This window comes from Osmerus eperlanus, chromosome 3 (assembly GCF_963692335.1).
Source record: "Osmerus eperlanus chromosome 3, fOsmEpe2.1, whole genome shotgun sequence".
NCBI lineage: Eukaryota > Metazoa > Chordata > Actinopteri > Osmeriformes > Osmeridae > Osmerus > Osmerus eperlanus.
This window is the reverse complement of record NC_085020.1, coordinates 2,182,943-2,204,339: the sequence shown is the minus strand read 5'-3', so window position 1 is coordinate 2,204,339 and position 21,397 is coordinate 2,182,943. Positions and strand designations below refer to the sequence as shown.

General features: G+C 42.9%; 2 protein-coding genes across 3 annotated transcripts in view; one reads left to right on the top strand and one right to left on the bottom strand.

Moving 5' to 3' along the window:
• The window catches only part of col6a3 (collagen, type VI, alpha 3), an 82,053-nt gene extending 76,671 nt beyond the window's left edge, over positions 1-5,382 (bottom strand). Inside the window, exon 1 of the mRNA XM_062456421.1 lies at positions 5,108-5,382. The gene's annotated coding sequence lies outside the window, so the exon portion shown is untranslated. The remainder of the gene's footprint in view (positions 1-5,107) is intronic.
• A 10,535-nt stretch (positions 5,383-15,917) lies between these two features.
• mlphb (melanophilin b) overlaps positions 15,918-21,397 on the top strand; it is a 26,415-nt gene continuing 20,935 nt past the window's right edge. Inside the window, exons 1-2 of one of the 2 annotated variants that reach the window (XM_062456434.1) lie at positions 15,918-16,171; positions 20,643-20,774. In XM_062456434.1, the coding sequence (XP_062312418.1) occupies positions 20,647-20,774 (128 nt within the window). In that variant the 5' untranslated portion in view covers positions 15,918-16,171; positions 20,643-20,646. Of the gene's footprint in view, positions 16,172-17,445; positions 17,557-20,642; positions 20,775-21,397 lie in introns of those variants that run through there. The other variant, XM_062456435.1, reaches the window with a different exon arrangement.

Below are 21,397 nucleotides of genomic sequence, written 5' to 3'. Positions count from 1 at the left end.
CCCCCTGAGTGTACGAGGGCCCCGGGGCTAGACAAAAAGACTTGTTGCAGAACCATTAGCATCCCCGCAGACACCATTTATAGAGTCGGGCAGAAGGGTGGTAATCGTGGTGGAAAGCACTCCTAATCACACTTATGAGATGAACAAACTCAAGTGTTGATAATACCACAGTCGTATTGTACACAAATTAAATGTTAAAGAGCCGCACATTAAATGCTGAATCAGCAGTGTCATGCGAAACCCTTAACCACATTCAAACCATAAATCTGACCATGAAACCAACTTTACAGTCGTCCACTTGGCAAAAGCCGTTCTGCCATAAGAAGGAATTTTCCCACAGAAGAATGAAACGCTGGCCCCTAACAACGAGAGGCCTCGGAACATAAGAACAGTGTTTGCTGGTTAACAAGCCTGCGAAGGTCTACGCCATTAACCTAACAATGGACAGATAACACAGCCAATTGTTTGCAGTTGAAACCTGGGAGAGTTCAGTTTTACCAGCTTCAAGCGCTCCCACACACTGTGCTCTCCCTAGCCAAGATCAGAGATGCAGGAGAATGCATGAATGCTAGTGCCCTCTTGTGGTAGGTAGAGGTACTACAGCCACATACAGGAGACTGCACACAAGACTGCAATTTCACTCTCTCCTTACTCTACACTCTCTTATGTCAATGTAATGCTGTAATTGTGCACTCTTTACACAGAGGTCTGAAACTGGTCGAGTCAAACATCTCTCTCTTTAACCTGTTATCTTGAACTGGTCTCGGAGGGTTTGATTCCACAGGGAATGCCAGGGAATCTACCAACCTTCTACTACTTCCAGTATGTAACGTTGGGTTACTATAATTGTGTGTGAGACACTAACAGTGTGAGACAATTGAAACGTGTCAAATTAAATGGAGCTTTCAACTCTTCTAAGGTTTCTGGTTACAATCCTTCTAATTCAACTTGGCCTTTGGCTGAAGCTTCTTTGAAAGGATGGTGAATGAAAGTAAGAGGAAGTTGAAAGCAAGCCACACAGTGTGTCAGTTCCATTATGCACTGTGGAACACAAATAAGGCTGAAGTGATTTGACGCAATAGGTCTGAGTATTCAAACTGTTTATACAACCGCTAACTAAGCGTATCATTGCAGAAGGATGGATGGATTTAAATGTCCCAAGCTTAGACCAGACAGGGTTTTTTATTCATATGTGAACACATTACACAAGTCTATACAGTAATACTACTATAGTGAACTGCAAATGGCAAAATGTGAACAAGCTGTGTACTGGGTCTACTTGAGGTTGAATCAGTCCAAAGCAAAAGTGACGCTACAAGACTCACTGAACCATCAGATGCTCATCCTGGCTCCAGACAGGTTTAAATTATTTATCTGTTCTTGATCCAGTTGTTGTCAGATCCTAACCGATATGTTACTGGATCCCATTTAAATTAAGTGAAATTCAGCCACTGCCGAGAAAGACGCCAAAAGACTCTTTCAGAGGGATGGAAAAGCCGGGGTTAAGAGCGTTTGAATCAAGGCCATCCACAATACCCAGCAATAATGAAGTATAAACACTCGCCCAGCCCGGACAAACGCTGCAGTGTGAGCATAGAGTAAAGTTTAGTTGGCTTGTTTACCCTTCCCTTAGCTTACTGTTTATCCAGACCCCACTGCACAGATGAGAATGTAGCCTTGCAGTTGATGAGTGTGCTTTCGTCTCAGTGTTAGGACAGTAGAATCACTCATTACTTAGTTTAGTTTGAACACCCGGACCCCGAGGAGAGTAGAGTAAGGGTGGGCAGATGATTACTGTACACCAGTACGAGATGAGTTTCGAGGCATCTTCTTTAACCACCCATATGGTGGGCCTGTCTTCTACACAGAAAGGTACACCTACAGCTTTAACTAGAATCTATCATCAGATGGCTGAGTGGTTAGGGAATCGGGCTATTAATCAGAACGTTTCCGGTTCGATTCCCGGCCATGCAAAATGACGTTGTGTCCAAGGCTGTCCAAGGCACTTCACTCTACTTGCCTTGGGGGGAATGTACTTACTGTAAATCGCTCTGGATTAGTGCGCCTGTAAAATGTAAATGTATAATGGAGGTACAGTATCTTCAGCCTCCCATGGAGTTAGAAGCCACTAGGCTTCTATGTTCCTGCATGTAAGCTGCCAGTCCTGAAACACAAAACTGTAGGCCACTCTTGCGCAATCTGTCTGCTCTCTCGATTCAGAGTCACCCTGAAGCCACCCCTCTGGAGGGACAGCCAAGCTGACCAACATGTCATCATGTCATCACCACTGAGGAGGACAACGTGCTTCAGCACACACCCACTCAGGTCAACAGAAGTTAAATACAGAAACATACTACAGGGTGGGGGGGTGGGTGGAGGGAAAACAACATACAATCGTCTCTACAGTTCATTCACAAAACAATTTAAGTTTCAGGGAAACATGCCAAGTCGGCGTATTGAGTCATCATCTGAGCAGATGTTTTGATCTAAAGCATATTCTCTTCCAGGATGTAAAAAATGTCCAAACCACAAATCACTCCCTGGGTGTAATGTACTTGTATTCCAGTCACACATTAACCGCTACACCAGCAGCAACTTTAGCAGTCCTCCATCCCACCTAGTAGGCTGTCTCATGTCTCATGATGTGGTTGAATGTTTCTCCTCTTGCATGTTCACTGGCATTGTACACCAGGTCATCTTTGTAACCTTTAGCTCTAGGTAGACCCTACAGACAGTCTAAGCACGCCTCATAATTCAACATCAAAAAGAACAAAGCCAACCACAACTGCTCTCATCAGTCAGAATCCATGTCTAGCCAATCACGTGGCCTGGCTGGCCCACAGGTGTTTCTGGCAGGAAGTGACATGTGCGCTGCAGCTGAGAGGAGGATCAGTGATGGAGTTAAAGGAGGACAAGGATGCAGGCGGGCCAGTTCCTCACAGCTGGCGTCTGTTAGCCCGTCCAACACCCAGCAGATGTGTGACCCATCGCCTCAGGCCCGGGACAGGCGGACCCTCACGTGATCCAGCAGGTGTCACTTATTAGGAAATGGTCATATGGAGGACGTTGGATATGAGTGATGGCGCTGAGCCAGATGTCCCACCTCAAACACGGCCTTTGGAGGTTGTGGTTTTCCCCAATGAAAACTCGAAGTCTGAGGCTGCATGTAGGCATTACTGTAGATTTCGTTGTTTTTTTTTTCTCTCCAAAGATTAACCACAAATGTGACAACCAGGACAGCTACCCCGGCGTACATTCAAGCTCATTAGTGGCACTTGTGCAGTAGGCTAATTGTCTTACGGAGTGAGCAATGGCCTTTTAACATGAGTAATATTGAATTACGTGGCCATTAAAGTGGCACATAAGTATCCCCAAAGACAGAGCTGAGCTCTGACAGGTCCAGAAGATGTATGATCTACTTTTTTCTTCTTCTTCCAATTCGTCTCATGCGCTACACTGTGGAAAAACTGAGAGTTTGCTGGAGAAAACAGAAGACCCATAAAGCAAAGGCAGGCAGATTCACAAAGCTAATCCTGCAGAGAATTTTCCGCTACTTATTTCTGCCAATACGATTCGGGCTATCCAAGATATTGTGAGTGGGAGTACAGTTATGACAGAACATTGTCTTGGGAATTTGGAGATAATTCTCCATGCTCCCCTTCACTTCCTTTATCACAAAGTTGCACGTCCCACTGAACTAGTCATAGCGAGGTAGTGCGATTGATGTGGTTTCTGATCATCGTACACTGAGGGCAGAGTGGACCTCCACTGTGGTGAGACTTAAGATTAATGCTCTCCACCTGGTACAGCCCCCCCCCCCCCCCACACACACACACACACATATCTGTCTCTAACAAGGGACCATCCCCCACAAGTTCCCCCAAGCCTGGTCCATCTGGCCAGTAGTGTGGAAAACGCTCTCTCTCTCCCCCTGTCTGTTTCTCTTCACACTTTCCACTCTCACATTCGCACCGGAGGGTGTGGTCCTGAGCAGGGCCGCTGGTGAAAAAATCTCCGCTCCACTGTCGCTCAGCTGGTGGTGCACAGCTCAGGGTCTCCTGTGGGAAACTGGAGCCTGGAGCTGATGGGGATCTGTCTCTGGAGGACCAGGCTACAGCCACATTCATTGTCCTTAGAATATATATATATATATATATTTTTTTTTTACAAATTCACCTCAAGAGTTTTGGGGTGGGGGCAGCAAAGAAGACAATGTGCCTAGATGACAATAGATTTTATTCCTACAACTATGAAATTGAATTTCTCCTCCCAATTTAAAATGTTTCTCTTGGGTTTTTCCTGAGAGTTTTTTCTTGTCTTTTTGAGGCTGGTGTAGGTGCAGTTTTCTGGGCTTATGTGAAGCCCTCTGTTACATGGCTTGTAACAAAAGGGCTGTGCAAATAAAATCTGATTTGATTTGAGAGCAGGAAAGAAATATGGGCCCCACACACTCCTCTGCAGAGGAGCGCGTCTACACTCCTCTGTGGAATGCAGCTCCTTATATGTTCACAGCCCTCAGATAAAGTATCTCAACTTCAATCTTAATTTTGATGACAGCCTTTCAGGAAACACGCTCAGGCTCAAAGACTCGTACTCATAGACTGGTGATTTGGTACGAATCGTCCTGCAAAGCGACAGAGACGATGCAATCTGACTGCGGAGGTGCAGCAGTTCGAGAGTCGGTCCTAAGCGAGACCATGCACGCCTCTTCACGCTCTCCTGTGTGTCTCTCTAGTTCACATGTGCTGCAGCCCTGAGCACTCCCTCCCTGGTCATAACTGCTGCTCACCTCTAACCCCTCCACTCCCCTCGACCTCTAAGTATAGGTCTCACCCTGCCGTCAAACACGGCTCTCTGATATACATGAGCGAAAAGTCGACTTGTCAGAGAAAACGTATTATTGAGGCACATGATATACTCCCGTGTTGAAATGAGGAGTCTTACTGTGCACAGTCTCAAGTGTAGTATCTGAGTAAAAGTTACGGAAACCGTAAAAATGTTTAAAACCTACAGGTTAACACTAAACAACACATCCAACTTTCACTGTTTTCGCAAAAAAAAAAAAAAAAAAGTGATATGAAACATTCCAGGCCAGTCCGCCACTTACCCTTTGCTGAAGAAGCTGTATTCCACAAACTCTGGTTGAAAAACTGAAACGTAGCAAAAGACCTTTAGGTCATTATCCTCCTGTTATTTCCCCTGGAGTTGCAGGCCTTCCCGGCTTCTCCCAGAGGAAGGATGATGAGCACGGCGGAGGTGGCGGTGATGGAGGCTCTGATGGAAGCGCAGCAGAGAGACGGAGAGAGAGAGAGACTGAGAGGAGAAGGAACTGACACAGCCGTGCAGAAGACAGACACCCTCTGAGCTTCTAACCAGTGGAGCTGTGACTCAGATTGTAGGGCTGAGACTGGACAAACTCCCAAACTCCTGGAGAGCTGCCACCCCTATTTTCCTCCTCCTCCCACTTTCTCCTCAGAGGCAAAAAAAAAAGGATAGGAAGAGGAAGAAAGAAAAAAGAGAAGAAAAGGAGTCTAAACGAGAACCAGACGCACAGCCCTGTTTGGTCTGGATGGGAGCAGTGGGGAGGATGATGTCACGAAGCTGGAGCGGGATTCTCTCTCTCTCTCTCTCTCTCTCTCTCTCTCTCTCTCTCTCTCTCTCTCTCTCTGTCTCTCTCTCTCTGTCTCTCTCTCTCTCTGTCTCTCTCCCTCTCTGTCTTTCCCTCTCTCTCTCTCTCTCTCGCTCTCTCTCTCTCTGCCTCTCTCTTTCTCTCTCTTTCTCTCTCTCTCTCTCTCTCTCTCTCTCTCTCTCTCTCTCTCTCTCTCTCTCTCTCTCTCTCTCTCTCTCTCTCTCTCTCTCTCTCTCTCTCTCTCTGTCTCTCTCTCTCTCTCTCTCTCTCTCTCTTTCTATTGCTCCTTCCATCTCCACTTTTTTGGATAAGCTGATGATCTGGAGATCTAGATTTAAAACAGCAGGGGATTCTAAAACAGCATGATTGAGTTATCACTCTTTACCCCTTTTGTTATTGCTAGAGAGGTTACAGTTTATTGAAGTTTTACTGTAAATGGTTTTTGACTAAGTAAGTACACGGACCGCCATTTGGTGGTGCTGACGTTCCCCTTGGCCAGTCCCAGGCTAACAGCATCAATGCTGACTAGAAGGACAGGGCTCTTAGACAGATGGGAAAGGGGCCTTCTCCTGGCTGGTCCATCAGGACACAAGCCTTCGAGAGAGACAGAGATCGAGAAAGATATAGAGACATATAGACAAACACACACAAAGACAAATTGCTGTTATTTGACTATCGATTTGAAACACTCCGCTGAGCAGAGTCTGGACTGCTGTTGTTTTGGTTGACGGTTTCCTCCAAGTCCTCCAGCTGAAATGATAACGGTTGCTGTTCTGATATCCCACTGAGTGTGGTGCTAGACTGTGTTCTGGCTTGATGCTACTGGCAGCTGCACATGCAAGACGCCGCTAATGCGACCGCAAACTACCATAAACCCAAGAGACATTAGACTCGGCTTATCACCCTGCCCGTACCCCTGATGATGAGAATAAATATAACAATAATAATAATAAACTGAACCTGTCAGTCAAAACCAACTCCAGGTTTTGATTCCTGTAAATAGGCCAAACAGGCCAAAATAAGAGTGTGATGTATTCTGCTGCGTTCCACTATTCCATAGAGGAGGAACATTGCACTGCAAAAGCTTGATTTCGACCAGATCTTTGCGTTTAAACAAACCTTCAAGCTGTGGCCTGGAAGGTTCACAGGCCTATTCAATAAGTGGTTTCTAACAGCCCCAACCACTATAGAGTTTCTGACTCCATGTTCTGTGATCTGGAGGCCATAGCCACCCTCCCTCCTTTCCCCCCCCCCCTCCTCTCCCCCTCCCTCCTCTCCCCCCCCCTCCTCTCCCCCATCCCTACCATATTTCCTGCATAGCGTTGCGCTGTTATGGCGATGCTAGGCAACAGCTGCCTGGAAATGTTGTCACATCCCATTGGGTTACAAGCTGTTTTATGTTCTGACACAACATGAATCTGTGGGTGTGCTGTCCAGCTAAGTACATTCCAAAGGCTGAAAAATGGAAATCCATCCATTGGCAAAATCCCAAGAATATTTAAAGAAAGGAATGACATAGTTGTCTAGTTGCATTCTTCTACAGTACATACAGTATAGTACCTTCCTGTTTGTTAAAAACAATTCATGTGGACATGAATTGTCAAAATGCTGTGGGGGTTTTGAACCTGTGACCTGGTCTGCCGTCAAAAGGCTGTAGGACGGAACTGTACACTTCCCCACAGAGATTGTCCTCTAAAACATTCCTAATCTTACAGACCTACATGTTTGAAGGTGAACATGTCACCAAGTTGTAGTGGAAACAGGGGAAAACACATCTCTGGGACATTACATCATCTCCAAGAGTATTTCCCTTTGAAACCATATGCTAACCTAAGTCAGACGCTTCAAAAACGACATCCTCAATGCTAGCAATGTGGTGAACGCTAATGATTAGTACGGTTGTGCTCTACGCATGTCTCCCTCACAACTGTCAGCGATTGTATGTGTCTCAGCTGACGTCTGTGCTAACAGGGTCGTTTATCCCGCATCAGGGTTAGTGACCTCACCAGGGCAGAGGAAAGTATTGTATTGACAGTGCTTCTCAAAACCAGCGGGACCTCCATGACTTCATCGTAACAAGGGATCAGCTTTCAAACGTAACACGTGCAACACGGTACTGTCCACGGTAAGGAGGTACGGAGGAACTGAATCCAGGTAATTGGGTGGGTGTGCAAACAGGGCTTAGTCATGTGGAAATTATGAAAAGAAAAGTTAGGCCACCAAGACATAGTCGTGTGTTTTTGGAAAACTATTATTTTCTTTCTCCTCGTACAACAACCTTGGACTTGTCTTGGCTATAATTGAACTATTCACACCGTGCGTTTGTGGTGGTTCTTTTCCCTGCCTGTCTCCTCTAATAGGACATTACCAAAAGGAACAAACCGTTCAGTGGGGACTTCTGGGTAAAGTGACTGTGTCAGTTGTACCAGCTCGTTTATTGCCTTTGGACTGCAAACCAGTGCAAATATGGAGGTGCCAGCAAACTCACACCATGTTAAAAATATCCTGGCTATGGGAGACAGCACTCAGTTGAGGAGATAGGGTTAGCTCAGGAAGAAGATGCTAATATTGGAAAAACTTAAATTATATGACATTTTTACATTGTTTTACTTTTTGCTGACAATCAAATGAAAATGTATGAACTGTAATGCCAATCGGGAGAATTGGCATTACAATGTCCATGTATCACATCCTGATTAATATTCAGGCTCCATTTTGTCAAGAGGAAAATAGACATGTCTGTTCCTGTGTTATTCTATACTCTACCCAGCTGTTCAGATTAAGTGGGTCTAAATTGCAAACATCTGTAGTCAAACCATTGACTATTTAGTTGACTCTGTCATGCAACGTTTTCACCCCAGGTTCACTAGACTCATCTATGAAACATTCATCTTTTTCAAGTGTGGTCTGCCCAAAAAAGAACGCTTTTCAGCCTGAAAGTGTTTTGACGAGATTCGACTGTTTATTCACTGTCTACAGGATCAAGAAACAGCCTCTAGAAGATACAATCATGGCCACGAAAGAGTTGAGACTGTTTCTAATATCTTCATTGGATTTTGGAGTAAATGCATAGCCATCTCATCCATCGTCTCTCATGGACCCCCACCAGACACGACAACACAACACACGCCAGATCACGGCAGGACTTAAAAAGCAGCATGTGAAAGCGGCCTGTCGATATACACCAGCAGGGACATCAGTCCAGCCTGAGAGGGAGGTCAGAAGTTACATATTCACTTTAATCATGAGCCAGGTTCAAGGAGGTGAACCCTTTACAGCTCCACAAGGACTTGAACCGCAGTTCTGAATGATGGACCCTTTAAACTGGGATCTCTGCACTTGGGAGTCTCCAGGGATGTTTAAACACAGTCCCTCTCAACAAGCCTGCAGTGAACTAGGACCCAATTGGATCAAACCAGGCTCAAACTAGGCTCCCTGCCACAGTCTGAATCCACAATTTCACCAGTCCACCAACAGCCTAAAGATAATGCTGAAATCGGTCAAATGATCTAAACCTCAATCACGTTTTGGTCACTCTCACTCTGTTCATGTTTCTTCTTCTCTGGTTCTAGAAGGTTTGAGGATGGACAGATGCACCGAAAAAGAAAAAAGGAAGAATTTTATGATCAAGAATTAAGGGAGGAGGAAATACAGTGGCAGGCAGTTGTAGGTCTTAAAGGGATTCAAGAAGAAGAAAGAAAAAAGTATGAAGTTCTCTTAAGAAACACTGAATGGCTTGCAGAAAATGAACCAAAGGATCAAATCCATGGCATCCATTCTAACCAAAGAAGGGAGAACTTTCCTACTCGTCAGAAAGACCCGCAATGTGGAAGCTTCACACAGCAGTGAAAAGGTCATTATCATCAATTCCCTGCTGTGGTTGTCATGATCTCCTAAGCTTCACATACAGTACAGTTGACTTCTACAGAAACACAGGCGCTGTACTTTCCACACTCCTCAACTGATGAATGGAAATGAGTCAGAGAGGCCTGGAGGGAAACACCCATATGCTACACCTCAATGAAAATGTGAAACACCAATAACATTCTACAGTGTCTTTCACATAATTTCTCCCCACAGAAAAATATCATCCTGTAGGTACATTTTAAAATATGCGTGCAAGACAAAAGAATCAAACACGTTTAGCCAGGTCGCTAACTCTTCTAGAAATTAACTCTGAAATGTTAGATTACTTTACTATAATGTACAATAGTGTAATATTATAAAAGAACATCACAGACAGTGGACCATGAGACAGGGAGAAAGCGTTAAAAAACCTTTATGAGAAGTCATGTGCAGAGGTTGAGCAGAGAACTCTTTTGGACTTTGTTCCTACCCCAGGTGGACATTTCACAAACCCAAGCTACTGTTCATTTCCTGAACTCCAGCAAATTTAACCAAACGGTCAAGACATCTGGACACCCAGGCTTATGCCTCAATACAAGGCTCATCTCGGTAGGATATAACTCCCTTTGAGACTTACTTCTGTGAAATAACCAGATTAAGGGTTTCTTTTGTAGTGACTAAGAGTGTGCCAAAAGAGTGCTTAGCAAAATCACCTCTTATCGCGGTCTGGAAGGGGAGTGGGGCTGAAAGTGAAGTGCAGAATATTTACACTCAGGAGAAGTTGCACAGCAGGCAAAGGGTTCTGCTGCAGTCTACAGCTGATAAAAGCCATTCATTAATTGAGAATTCCAGGAAATTAGGTCATTTCAATTTCCCGCCTTTCTAAACTCCTTTCAATTCAATTGCTATGAGGCTTTCACCTTTTCTTGGCTGCCAAGGCTAAGGGAGATACATTCTGCAATGTTGTTTTGTATTTGGTAGTGGTTCTGGGCTCCAGCGTGCGTATACAGCACGGCCTCCAGCTGTGTCTCTGCCTTCAGCTTCAAGCTGCCTGCTCATTAAAGTTTTGGAGTTGAGTAATTCCATAACTATAACGAGCCGTTATGCTTGGAGTTTTAACTCACAGAAAATAAATCAGGGTTGATTGTCGTGCATTGGGCCCCGAGTAATGTTTCTTTGTTTTCAACCTCCTGTGAAGTAAGCTGGAGGAGGTTAACTATGGGCTAGGCCTACTGCAGTCCCACATTTATACTGCGCAGAATTTGAGTTATTCTGTATTTGTCAATATTCTAATAATATCAGCATCCGATTCCAAGTTAAAAAATAAATATGTCCATCTAAAAGCAAATAACGATTATTCAGTTTGAAGATCTATGTCACTCTCTTGTAGCTGCTACTAGGGCCGTGGATAATCTATCCATTTCAATAATGAACATTGTGCCTGAGTCTGCAAACTTCATTATGCAGCGTAATGTGCTTTTCAGGCAGGATCCCTTGTGTAACATCTGGTATGAGTGAAAGTGAGTCAGTGTAACTGAATAGGTGAGCTGATGAGAGAGAGTGCATTTGAGAACTAACATGTGCTCAGAAAAACCAAAACAGTCATAACCGAGTCAAGCAGAGATCCTGTTGAAATAGCTGACAAGCTATGTTTTGCACTGTGTGTGACGGTGTGTTTGTGCGTCTGATTTCTTTTCTTTTCTACAAAGCGACAATGATAAGTTGTTTGTTTCTGTTTTGTAGAACTTCCTTGATTTTGAAGCAGGAAAGAGGACATCAAAGTTTCATTAGTCTGAACTGTTCATGATTGGTTCATCCAACAATGTATACATTTAGTTCAACACCGGTTGGAAACCCACCAGCCACTGATTAAGATCAAAACTATCCGTACTGGGTTTCCTGTCAAAATAAAAGTTCAATTGACGATGGATCTCAAAACTCACAGAGCGTAGGAATAAGTCCTCCCGCTGAGCTAAATGTAGGTGTAACGGTATTTTTAATGGCATCTACTTGTCTCTGGGGTGCGGGAGAGAGGGAGAGCGAGGGAGGGTGAGAGAGAGAGGGGGAAAGAGAGGGAGGGTGAGAGAAGGAGGGAGAGAGAGAGAGAGAGCGAGGGAGGGAGGGAGGAATTTTAAAAGACAAAGGCTAAATGGAAAGCAGACATCCCTAACAGCCATCCAAACGAGAGAGAAAAAAAATTAGATTTTTTTTTGCCCCGCTCTGGGCCAGAGAGGACGAATAAGTTGGAAATGTGTGAAGCACATGGGGAGAGCAGCTGCAAACCATCTCTCAGTGAACCCATTTCCTTTGATTCCCCTCATTCTGAAAAGGATTAAACACTGATAGTCTGGAAGGACACCAGGTCCCCCAGATGATGTACACCTGGTCTCTTGTATACCTGGTCTCAGGTACCCAGAGATACTGCACTATACTGTAGGGAAGAGAACTCCCATATGCTCTCACCCCTCACATTGACTTGTTGCAGAATCATGGCCACCTGACACTTGTGTCCTTTCAGATCATATCAGACACGGTCCAAAATTCCTTGTTTTTTAGCGCAGGTCTACCTAGATATATAGCCAGGCATGCATGGTTCTGTATGGTTCAGCTAAACGCAGAACTGTAAAACATCTTTATTAATTAGGGGTTGAAAGGGGTGCCGTTACAACCAGTATGAATCCTGGAACGTTGATTGGGCATACAGTACAGCACAGTACACGAACAATATGTTTCAGATTAAACAGTCAGTTCTATGTTTAGGTTTTATCACTTGGGTCATCGTGACCTCTCATCACTCTTCAAACAACAGCCACAAAAATGTTTTATATCCTGTGTGAAGCATCCTGTCTTGATTCAGCCTATAAAACTGTTTTAAAACATCAGACACACAAACAGTTTGGGTCTCAGAGGATGGTGTTTCCCAGCATGGCTCCCCTCCATCATCCTCTGTGGCTGTGCTTTCTTTAGAAAGACTCAACACCAACTGTAGCACCTATAATATCAGACGCATTTGTAGATCAAAATTTGCAACAGCATCGGAACCAATCCCTGGCCTGAAACATATGTGCTTTTGTCATAACCTAAAAATAAACAAATATGTTTGTGTTGGTTGAATTCTAGTTTAACCCGTTTCAATAAAAAAGGAAGCTCGAGTCGACACAATAATCACACCAAAAATCCTGTGTGTGTCTCTAGAGTTTGACGCCTATTTGCATTCAAAGCTTTTGATGACCCATTTATTCCTAAAATGTCCAACCGTAGAGTATACTGTACTCTACGGTTTCTCCATAAACTTAGTGGCAGGGGGAACCAATAATCAGGGTTATACCACCAAACGGTTGGAACATCATCAGAAGGGGACAACTGTTGTTTCTGAAAGGGCCCAAAGCACGTTTCATAGGAGCTCATGCTGACATACAAAAGATATGCAGACAAATATTAGACGGTCATACATTACATAACATACATGTGGCCTCAATCTGGGCCTAGTGGTAGATGCGCTGTATGTGAAGAGTAATAAGGTCAGGGATTGAAAACATATGTTCTTTGGTTTGTTTGCCAACTGTGGACACCCGAAACCTTCTGAAGTACTACCCACCCTGGCTTACCTCATTCACAGGTGTAATTCAGCACAAACAGGGGGATCAAGATCAACCCCATGTCAGAGAAAAAAGATAATTCATTGTGAAATCAATTCTGTTGTTGTTTATCTGACGTGACTTCTACTTTGATTGAATGCACAAGCAAACTCAAACAGCCAAAAGTCAGAACAGTCCAAGTGTTATTAATCGAGTGTTTCTCTTTGAAATTAATTCTCATGACTTCAAAGAGCGTTTCTTTTTTTTTCTTTTTTATGAGGAAAAACCCCGGAACAGAACAGAAAAGCCATGAAAATGCCATATTTCTGGTTTGGAGGAGTTTTCTGGAATATTCCTCTGAGCTGTCTTGTGGCCATGTCTCAGGCCCAGTTGAACCTATTCCTACATGACATCAATAGCGGGAACCACCACCACACCTCCCACACAACTCCACCATTCTTACAGGGAGGTAGACTCACACGGCCAATTTACAATTAGCATTGATTGCAAAGCTACTTATCGACTAATTGGCTGAATGTCTCACAATGCCAACTAAATCAAAGGAAATCGTTTTACAAGAGTTTTGTCTACTTCTGTGAACATCCAGGCAGGATATGAACCCTTCTGAATGACTTGGCCCGCTCAAGGCTTGGACCAAATAGCTTTCCAACAGTAACTGCAGCAGCAAAATAGCTCCTGGAGTATCATGTCTCTCCCTTCTCATGCCAAGGGTAGCCGCACAGTCTTACCCTGCCTCTGGTTCTTCTCTGACTCACCAAATCGACCGAACAATGCTCACCATTGAAATCTCAACGGGTGTCTTTAATTGACAGATGGAATTTATTTGCGCAGTCCAGGTTGCCGTGGTAACTCCACAATAACTGGAATACATACATACATATTCATGACTAAAAATATTTAGTAAGTAAAGGAGCAATGGAACATAAGATGGAAACATGGGACTTTGTTCGGCACAGTGACTAAACAGAGTGAGGGCCGTCTTGAAAACAGCCTTTCAGTGTTGTGCGTGTTTTCGAGCTGAGTCACTATGCTGTCGCCTTTTCCACCCTTGGTTTGTGAGTGGTATTTACCTTTTAGGAGTTATAATTTCCATGATTTGGATAAATGAGGAGGCTAGGGTACATCTGGAAGCCATTTTGCTCATCAGGCTCTTAGTTATGTTCAGTTCTGTTCTATGTTGTCATGTCAGTCTAATCTAACGAGTTTCTGTGTAAACCTCTAGCTATATACAGTCCACAGGTTTTTATGCCGTAAATGATCCTAAATGCTTGAAATCTTTTTTTATTTTTTTTTATTTGGAAATGGCTGTAGGAACCAATTAATCAAATATGTCAAAATAAACCTCCATGACAAGATGCTGTTTGAGTGGAACAGATGGTGCATCAGTTGTACTGTATATCCTTTAGTTTACTGCATTGGACATTGTCCAACCAGACAAATGCATCTCTCTTTGTGCACCATACAGTCAGTGTAAATGATTTTTGCATATTGTTGAGTCTAGTCGTTAATGCAACTGTTTGGCTATACACTCAGTCCCACAAATGGAGAAATTATGTCAGTGAGACCTAGAAAGTTCAACTTTAGAGGGTGACTGAGGTGATAAATGATGTAAGTTCACGGGCACTGCAAACAACTTCAACATGTGCGTGAAGGAAACAGTCTTTGAAGTGATGGATGGCTCAGAACACCCAGCTGAGAGGTTGCCATGCCAATGAGCTATGAGTCATGGCTAAGTGAATCTGAGTTTGGTTACCTGATTAGACTGTTTATCTTACCAAGTTGTGTTTTTTGTCATGATATGGATCAATAATTGGCCTACAGGATGTGGTACTGGTTAATAATTTTGCCGACTGGATACCTTGTTTTTTAAGTTATTTTGTTCTTTGTATTGTTGAATGATGGAATGTCAGTGCAGTCATCCAAAAACCATGAGTTGGTTTTAACACTAAATTCCCATGTGATGTATTCCCATGTGAAGGATGTGCCCATTGGAACGCCAGAAGCAACATGGTTGTCACTTTGTGTCTCAGAGTCTCAGTTTGATTTGTTTTGAACTTTGAAACCTGGGAAATGTGACACCATGCTAATATGTTAATACACACAACGCTACACACAAATACACACACTTAACAGTACACACACTTAACAGTACACACACTTAACAGTACACTTCAGCATCAATCGTTTCAGTTATGAGAGTCCAAAACTTGACAATTTGTCTACACAGTTTACCAAATTGGGATTTTTTTTCTTCTTAATATTGTTGGGAGCATGTGATTGTATTAGAACTTGAGTCTGGAGTCACTGCTATAAATGCTTTTTACTTTGGTCAACTGTTCCTAATTCTTTTTGTTTAAAGCAGCCAGAAATGCCCAGCTGGATGTATGAGAATCCTAACCCATGAAATTATTATTTTGAGCTAAATGCCTCCCATATTCCCACAGAAACACACCAGGAATCTCTGACGTAAGGTTTTCTGTCAGCAAGAGCATTAAATCCACATTAACTTCACGTAACCCATACCATATGCTAAATTAAAAAAAACACACCAGAACAACCCTCATTAATATAATATTCGTGTCATTCAAGTGGTTAACTAACTCTGAGTGATATCCATTGTGTTACATTGTGCGTTGAATGGACCTTGAATGGACTCACAAAAGTCAAGCCAGTAAAGAAGTGAGAGAGAAACGTTTCTTGTTTCATTGTGCAGAAGAGAACTTCAGATAATGTTTCTGTTTGTCTTGGAGCCAAGGGAAGGAATGCTCTGCCACTTCCTGCTGTTATGGTTCAAATTGATAGGCATCACTTACTTTTCAACAGCAGTGTGGAGGAACCAGGCTTCCTTCCTGCTGTACACTGATTCCACGACAGAAGTCCTACACTTCTGAGGGCACACCAGCAAAACACCATCGACAGACATGGTACAAATGAGGAATGTTGACTGAAGCAATAGACCCAGAACATGAGCATGTTATATGTATCACTATCAGTACAGTAGTTGATTAAAAATAAATGCTTTAGTATTTGACAGAGTAGTCTTGGAAACTCCTCCAGAGGCCAGGTAAAGCAGCACAGAGAAGGATTAAGATGAAGTGTGAGTAAATAAATGTTTATTGAATTTCAACCACCCACGTTTCTTTGGACAAAAAAAAAGTTAATTCAGTCAATCAAAATGCTGTTTTCATAGTGATGCAGTGTGCTTGTTTCTCCAATAGGGGGAGTCTCAAAGCTGAGTGAGAAGCTGGTTACCTGAGGGGAACTTGATTACAGGGTTACTATGAACCATAGAAATCTTGGCTGATTTTTAACTAAGAATTACATTGTCATCACCATAAACAAAAGATCAGAATCTTTTGAAGTTGGTTACGACCTATGAAGATGAATAGCAGTGTGTGTGTGTATGTATTCAGGAAATAATTCACACTTTGGAATGACTTGATGAGGGCTCTACTTTACTCTACTGTAATGTATTGTACTCTGCTCTGCTTTACTCTGTTATAGGCTTCTCAGTTCTCATCTCCCCAATCCTCCTCTCTCCTCTCTTCTCCTTTCAGGTCAGAATTCCAACCCTATAACAATACAGGAAATACTTCAGACCAGAAACAACACATACAAAATGCTGTAAACTTGGCCTGTTTCAAAGGCTTATCTGTTTTAATGGGATGTGAGCCAAAAAAAGGGACACTGGTGTTCAAAAACTTTAAAGAAACAGGCTTACCAGACTTCACCAAATGAGGGTTATACAGTTGATCCTACAGCTTCCAATCAGAGCATCTATGGCGATGCATTTGTAATGTCTGAGTGCTTGGCCAGTCTAGGTTCTACTGGGTAGGCTTCTACTGTCAAACGTAAACAGTTGTTTGCTCATTTCCGACAACAGGGGTGTGACAGTCCAGGAAACAAGAAAATTGTCTAATGGCAGGTCTCACATGGCCCAAATCAAGGTTAAACAGGCAATTGAGTTTGTCTGTTTGAGAGGAAATGAGTCTGCCCCAGGAACCTCTCTGATTGTTCTTGTAATTGTATTGTGATGCCATTAAACTTGACACGAATAGTGAATAAATAGGCATCTATCAGCATCTATATGGTGGTATGATAACAGCTAAAAGCTTATCTAGAAAGGTATGTTTTTGTATTATTCCAACAAACATGTCTAGCTCACAACTAACACAGTGAAAAGACAGAAAAAAAGAAAGAAACAAGACAATAATAATAATATAAATCCACATATAAATAAAATATAAATCCATATAAACAAAGCAAAGCTGGCATTCCTTATGATGTGCTGAGCATGGGTCCTGACCTTCAGAGGGGAGGACAGGGAGGTGGGATGGAGTTAGACTTCAAGTCTTTCTTCCCCTAGTTAACAAGACATGTGATTAAGCAGCGCTGCAGGCTTCTTAGCTCCACTGCAGTCGGTCTGGCTACTTCTCCAGAGGGAATACAACCACAGGCTACCAAGCTAACACAGAGGTCAAGGTAAGCAAGGGAAGATTGTAGCTTAAAATGTAGGTGCTTTTCCAAAAACTGTACAGGGTTGAGTTGAGGAATTCTGTGGAAGTTTGTAAGGTTTTATTTTAAATAGGTTACCTATTGACTTTTCTTACTGGAGAGTTCTGCAGGCCTAGAGATGGCATCACATGCATTTCCACTTGTGGTTTCAAATTTCATGTTACTACCAGCTCAGCAGTATGTGTTTTGATGGTAATCTGTTATCAGTATAGTGCTGTGGACTGTCCTATATCCTGGTTTAATCAATTTGATTCACTTGTGACTTGAAGGCATTTTATCTTAAAAGTGGAATCTTATAGGTGGACTATTTTGAACTGGAAGACTGTCCACAGTGTCCAGGCAAAAACAGACAGATTTGACATTTTTATTGCAATTCTTGACAGTCCATTGTTTTCATAAGTGCTTAATAACTTTAGAAATGTGTAATGAGATTAGTTCAAGGCCAAAGCTCTCACTTTATAACTCAGATATTCAACAACTAGAGTGCATTGCTGCAATCTGTTTAACGGAACCTACAATCTGTCCGTATTTCAGATCAAATTAACTAATTTTGGTTACTGAACCAGTTTGGATGCTTTGTACGTGTTCGGAACATGGTTTCAACTGAGTCGCAGTCTTACACATCTTGTTATCACCCCAGCCTTCCTTTAGCAAATACAACTGTAGTTGAGCAACAATACACCTGTTGTAGGCCCTACTGTACACTGTAGCTGACATAAAACAGGAGGAAAATATCAAAATCATGTGAGGAGCCTCTGATTCAGGAACAGTTTATAAGCTTCAGTATCAATATCATCTGGGAAAAGTACTAAAGGTTTTGAAATTCTCAAAGGATTTCCGAATAGTCGAATCACTCACACCCTGTACGCAAACACACAGAACCATACAAACTGCTCCATTCTTGTGTGTTGGAGATTAGCCGTCAGAAAGCAGAGGAGGTCCATAATACATTGAGTGTATTGTTATGACGAGTCATTATTTGTCTACCAGTCAGTGGTTAGCAAGACTCTGTTCTACTTGTTGTCATAGCAGCATGCTTACTCTTTGGATTACCAGTCAAGTTGCTGAAACAGAAAAGCGATTACGGTGTCTTTTTTCCTAATTACGCAGTGCCTTGTGATAAACAGGAGCATTTTGAACACATCCTTGGTTTCTGGTTGTTGTCTGCCTTTAAATAAAATGTTTTTATCAATATGAGTCTGAGGATGTCATTTTGTGTACAGCCTGTGTCTCTGTGTGTGTGTGTGTGTGTGTGTGTGTGTGTGTGTGTGTGTGTGTGTGTGTGTTTGCGTGTGTGAAAGTGTGTGTTCTGCATCAGTGCAAGTTACCTCATTTTCAGCAAAACTAAATACATTTATTGTGAAGCAGCAGCCTGGGAAAAATGTGGCCTTGCGTAATTGTGTGAAGCGCAGACAGGCCGACTACTCTCCATGGCGATGTGATGGTTGTGCTTGAGCCAGGTCACAGGGTAGCTTGTACTAGCAGTCTGAGCCCCAAGAAGGAACTACAGTATGTCCTATTTACAGTGTCTGAGTTACTACTGTTCAAGAAAGGGATTAGCTAATGTGCCCACACCACCGATTTAAATCCTATCTGGTATTTGAATATCTGCTGGAAAACAGATATCTTTTGAGAACCTGCTCGCGTGCGTGCCAGTGTTTGTGTGTGTGTGTGGGTGTGTGTGTGTGTGGGTGTGTGTGTGTGTGGGTGTGTGGGAATTTTTGTGGGTTTAGCTGTCTTTCGTAAGGGAACTCTGCACCTTGTTGGTGGAGCTCGCTCGGACGAGGAGTGTCACCAAAATACTAGTTTAAGGCTCACTGGGATGAAGCGAGAGCCCATAAACCCAGGGTTAAAGAGAAGAGCTGGCAGCAAACATGGTTTGGTCTGCTTTGTGGGTCTCAGATCATAGACCCAAGTTGCTTGCTAATCACTCAAACTGGTCAGTGTAATCATATACATAGAAGATGAATGCTATGAGTTTACATTTTTTTAAATTAATAAAACAATATTGCAAAAGATATATAAAAAATGATACACAAATCACATTGACACATGCTATCTCAACAGATGCATTGCTCAACATTTATACATTAACATTGGACCAGGAAGTTGCTGTTACACCCAAGATTTCGCCCAATCAGTGTGGATTTATTGCTGCCTAAAGGGAATAATTAAAACCATTTGCCAAAGAAATGTTTGGGATTTGTACAGCAGATAAATGTGAATGCTTTTGGGGGTTGAAGAGGGGTGACTATTTCAAATGTGGATGTGTGTTTCGATGTAAAATACTCACGACTGTGATTTACCTGGTATGCTAGAACTACCTGAATTGTTTAATGTTAACCAAAGCATGATCTATGTTGTAATAGGCGAGGAGTTGTAGTAGTCCTTGCTGCTTAGGCTACTTATCGAGATTATATGTATGTATCCCATTAGACTAATTTTGCCATGCTAATTTCCATTGATAGATGTCAATATTTCACTGCTCCCACAGTTTCACAAATTCTAATAGAACGGGTTCAGCTAAAAAGAAGCCTAACATTCAAAATGTTTATGGCCCCCTGACCATTCCTTGCACTGTTTGTCAACACTGCAACAGCAATCTCAAGTAGTGTACTTTTTCGATAAGCATGGCCTTTGTCTTTGAAGGATGAACAGTAGACTGAACACTATGTTTAGACCAGGGGCGTAGCCAGAATAATCTTTTTGGGTAGCGTTAGGCCTAGAAAAATCTGGATAGGCATCTTTTCATTTGTTTTTTACTTATTTACTTTGCGATGTGCACCCGGTGCATAATTCTTAGGAGATATTTTCGTTTTTGGGTAGGCCTTAGAACAAAGTGGGTAGGCCTGTGCCTACCCAGGCCTACCCGTGGCTACGCCTCTAGTTTAGACTGCCTTTCTGCAGCTGGTCCCGCTATTTACAATTAATGGACGAGGCGCAGGCATATCGCCCTACAATATTTCTTGTGTGAAAAGTGTTCAATCCTCTTTTTCAACATTTAAAATTAATGATAATCTTTCATCTATTTTTCTGTTGTCTTCCTTTTGCAGCACCATGTTGCCAATGTCCGCCATGGCGAAGAAGCTGGACCTGTCTAAATTGACTGACGAGGAGGCCAAACACGTATTTCAGGTCGTCCAGAGAGACTTTGACCTGAGGAAAAAAGAGGAAGACAGGCTTGGGTAAGTGTAGCATGGCTGTTCCGGTTACCAGGATTTGCAGGCGGTTGAAGGACTCCGGTTATTACGTAAATTGTTCTTCTGTATCTTACTGTATTTATACAGAGCTATGATGTGAGTTTGTAGGTCTCCCACATGTAATGCACTGTACACAACTTGTAGCGCAGATGCAGTGTAAAACAGATTATTAGTGTGGTTTAAAGTGAGCTCAGAAGGCTATCTCCCTAGGGGTCGTGTTAATCCGGTTCCCTTTAATTGCCAGTTCTGCGGTATAGGATTAGGAGTCAAGGGTTCACATTGGAGTCAATTCGGTCAACAGGGTTTTTTGTTCCCTATGGTTAGCGTTCGGGTTCCCTGCATTCACAGACAGCACAGCCTTTTAGAATTTCTTAGTTGTGGATTGAAGATTGTTCAATTTTAGTCGTCGTCAAAAAACAACAACACAAAACTAAAACACCACACTGACCCAGCCTACATGTGCCCAATTTGCGGGCAAACGACTGAGGCCGAATCGTCCCAACGCAGGGCTGGACTGAGCTCAGGGGTGAGCCGCCAATCACATGACCTGTTTCTGAAGCCCAACCGTGTAATGCCAGATAATTGGTCGGCTGCATTCCTGATGCGCC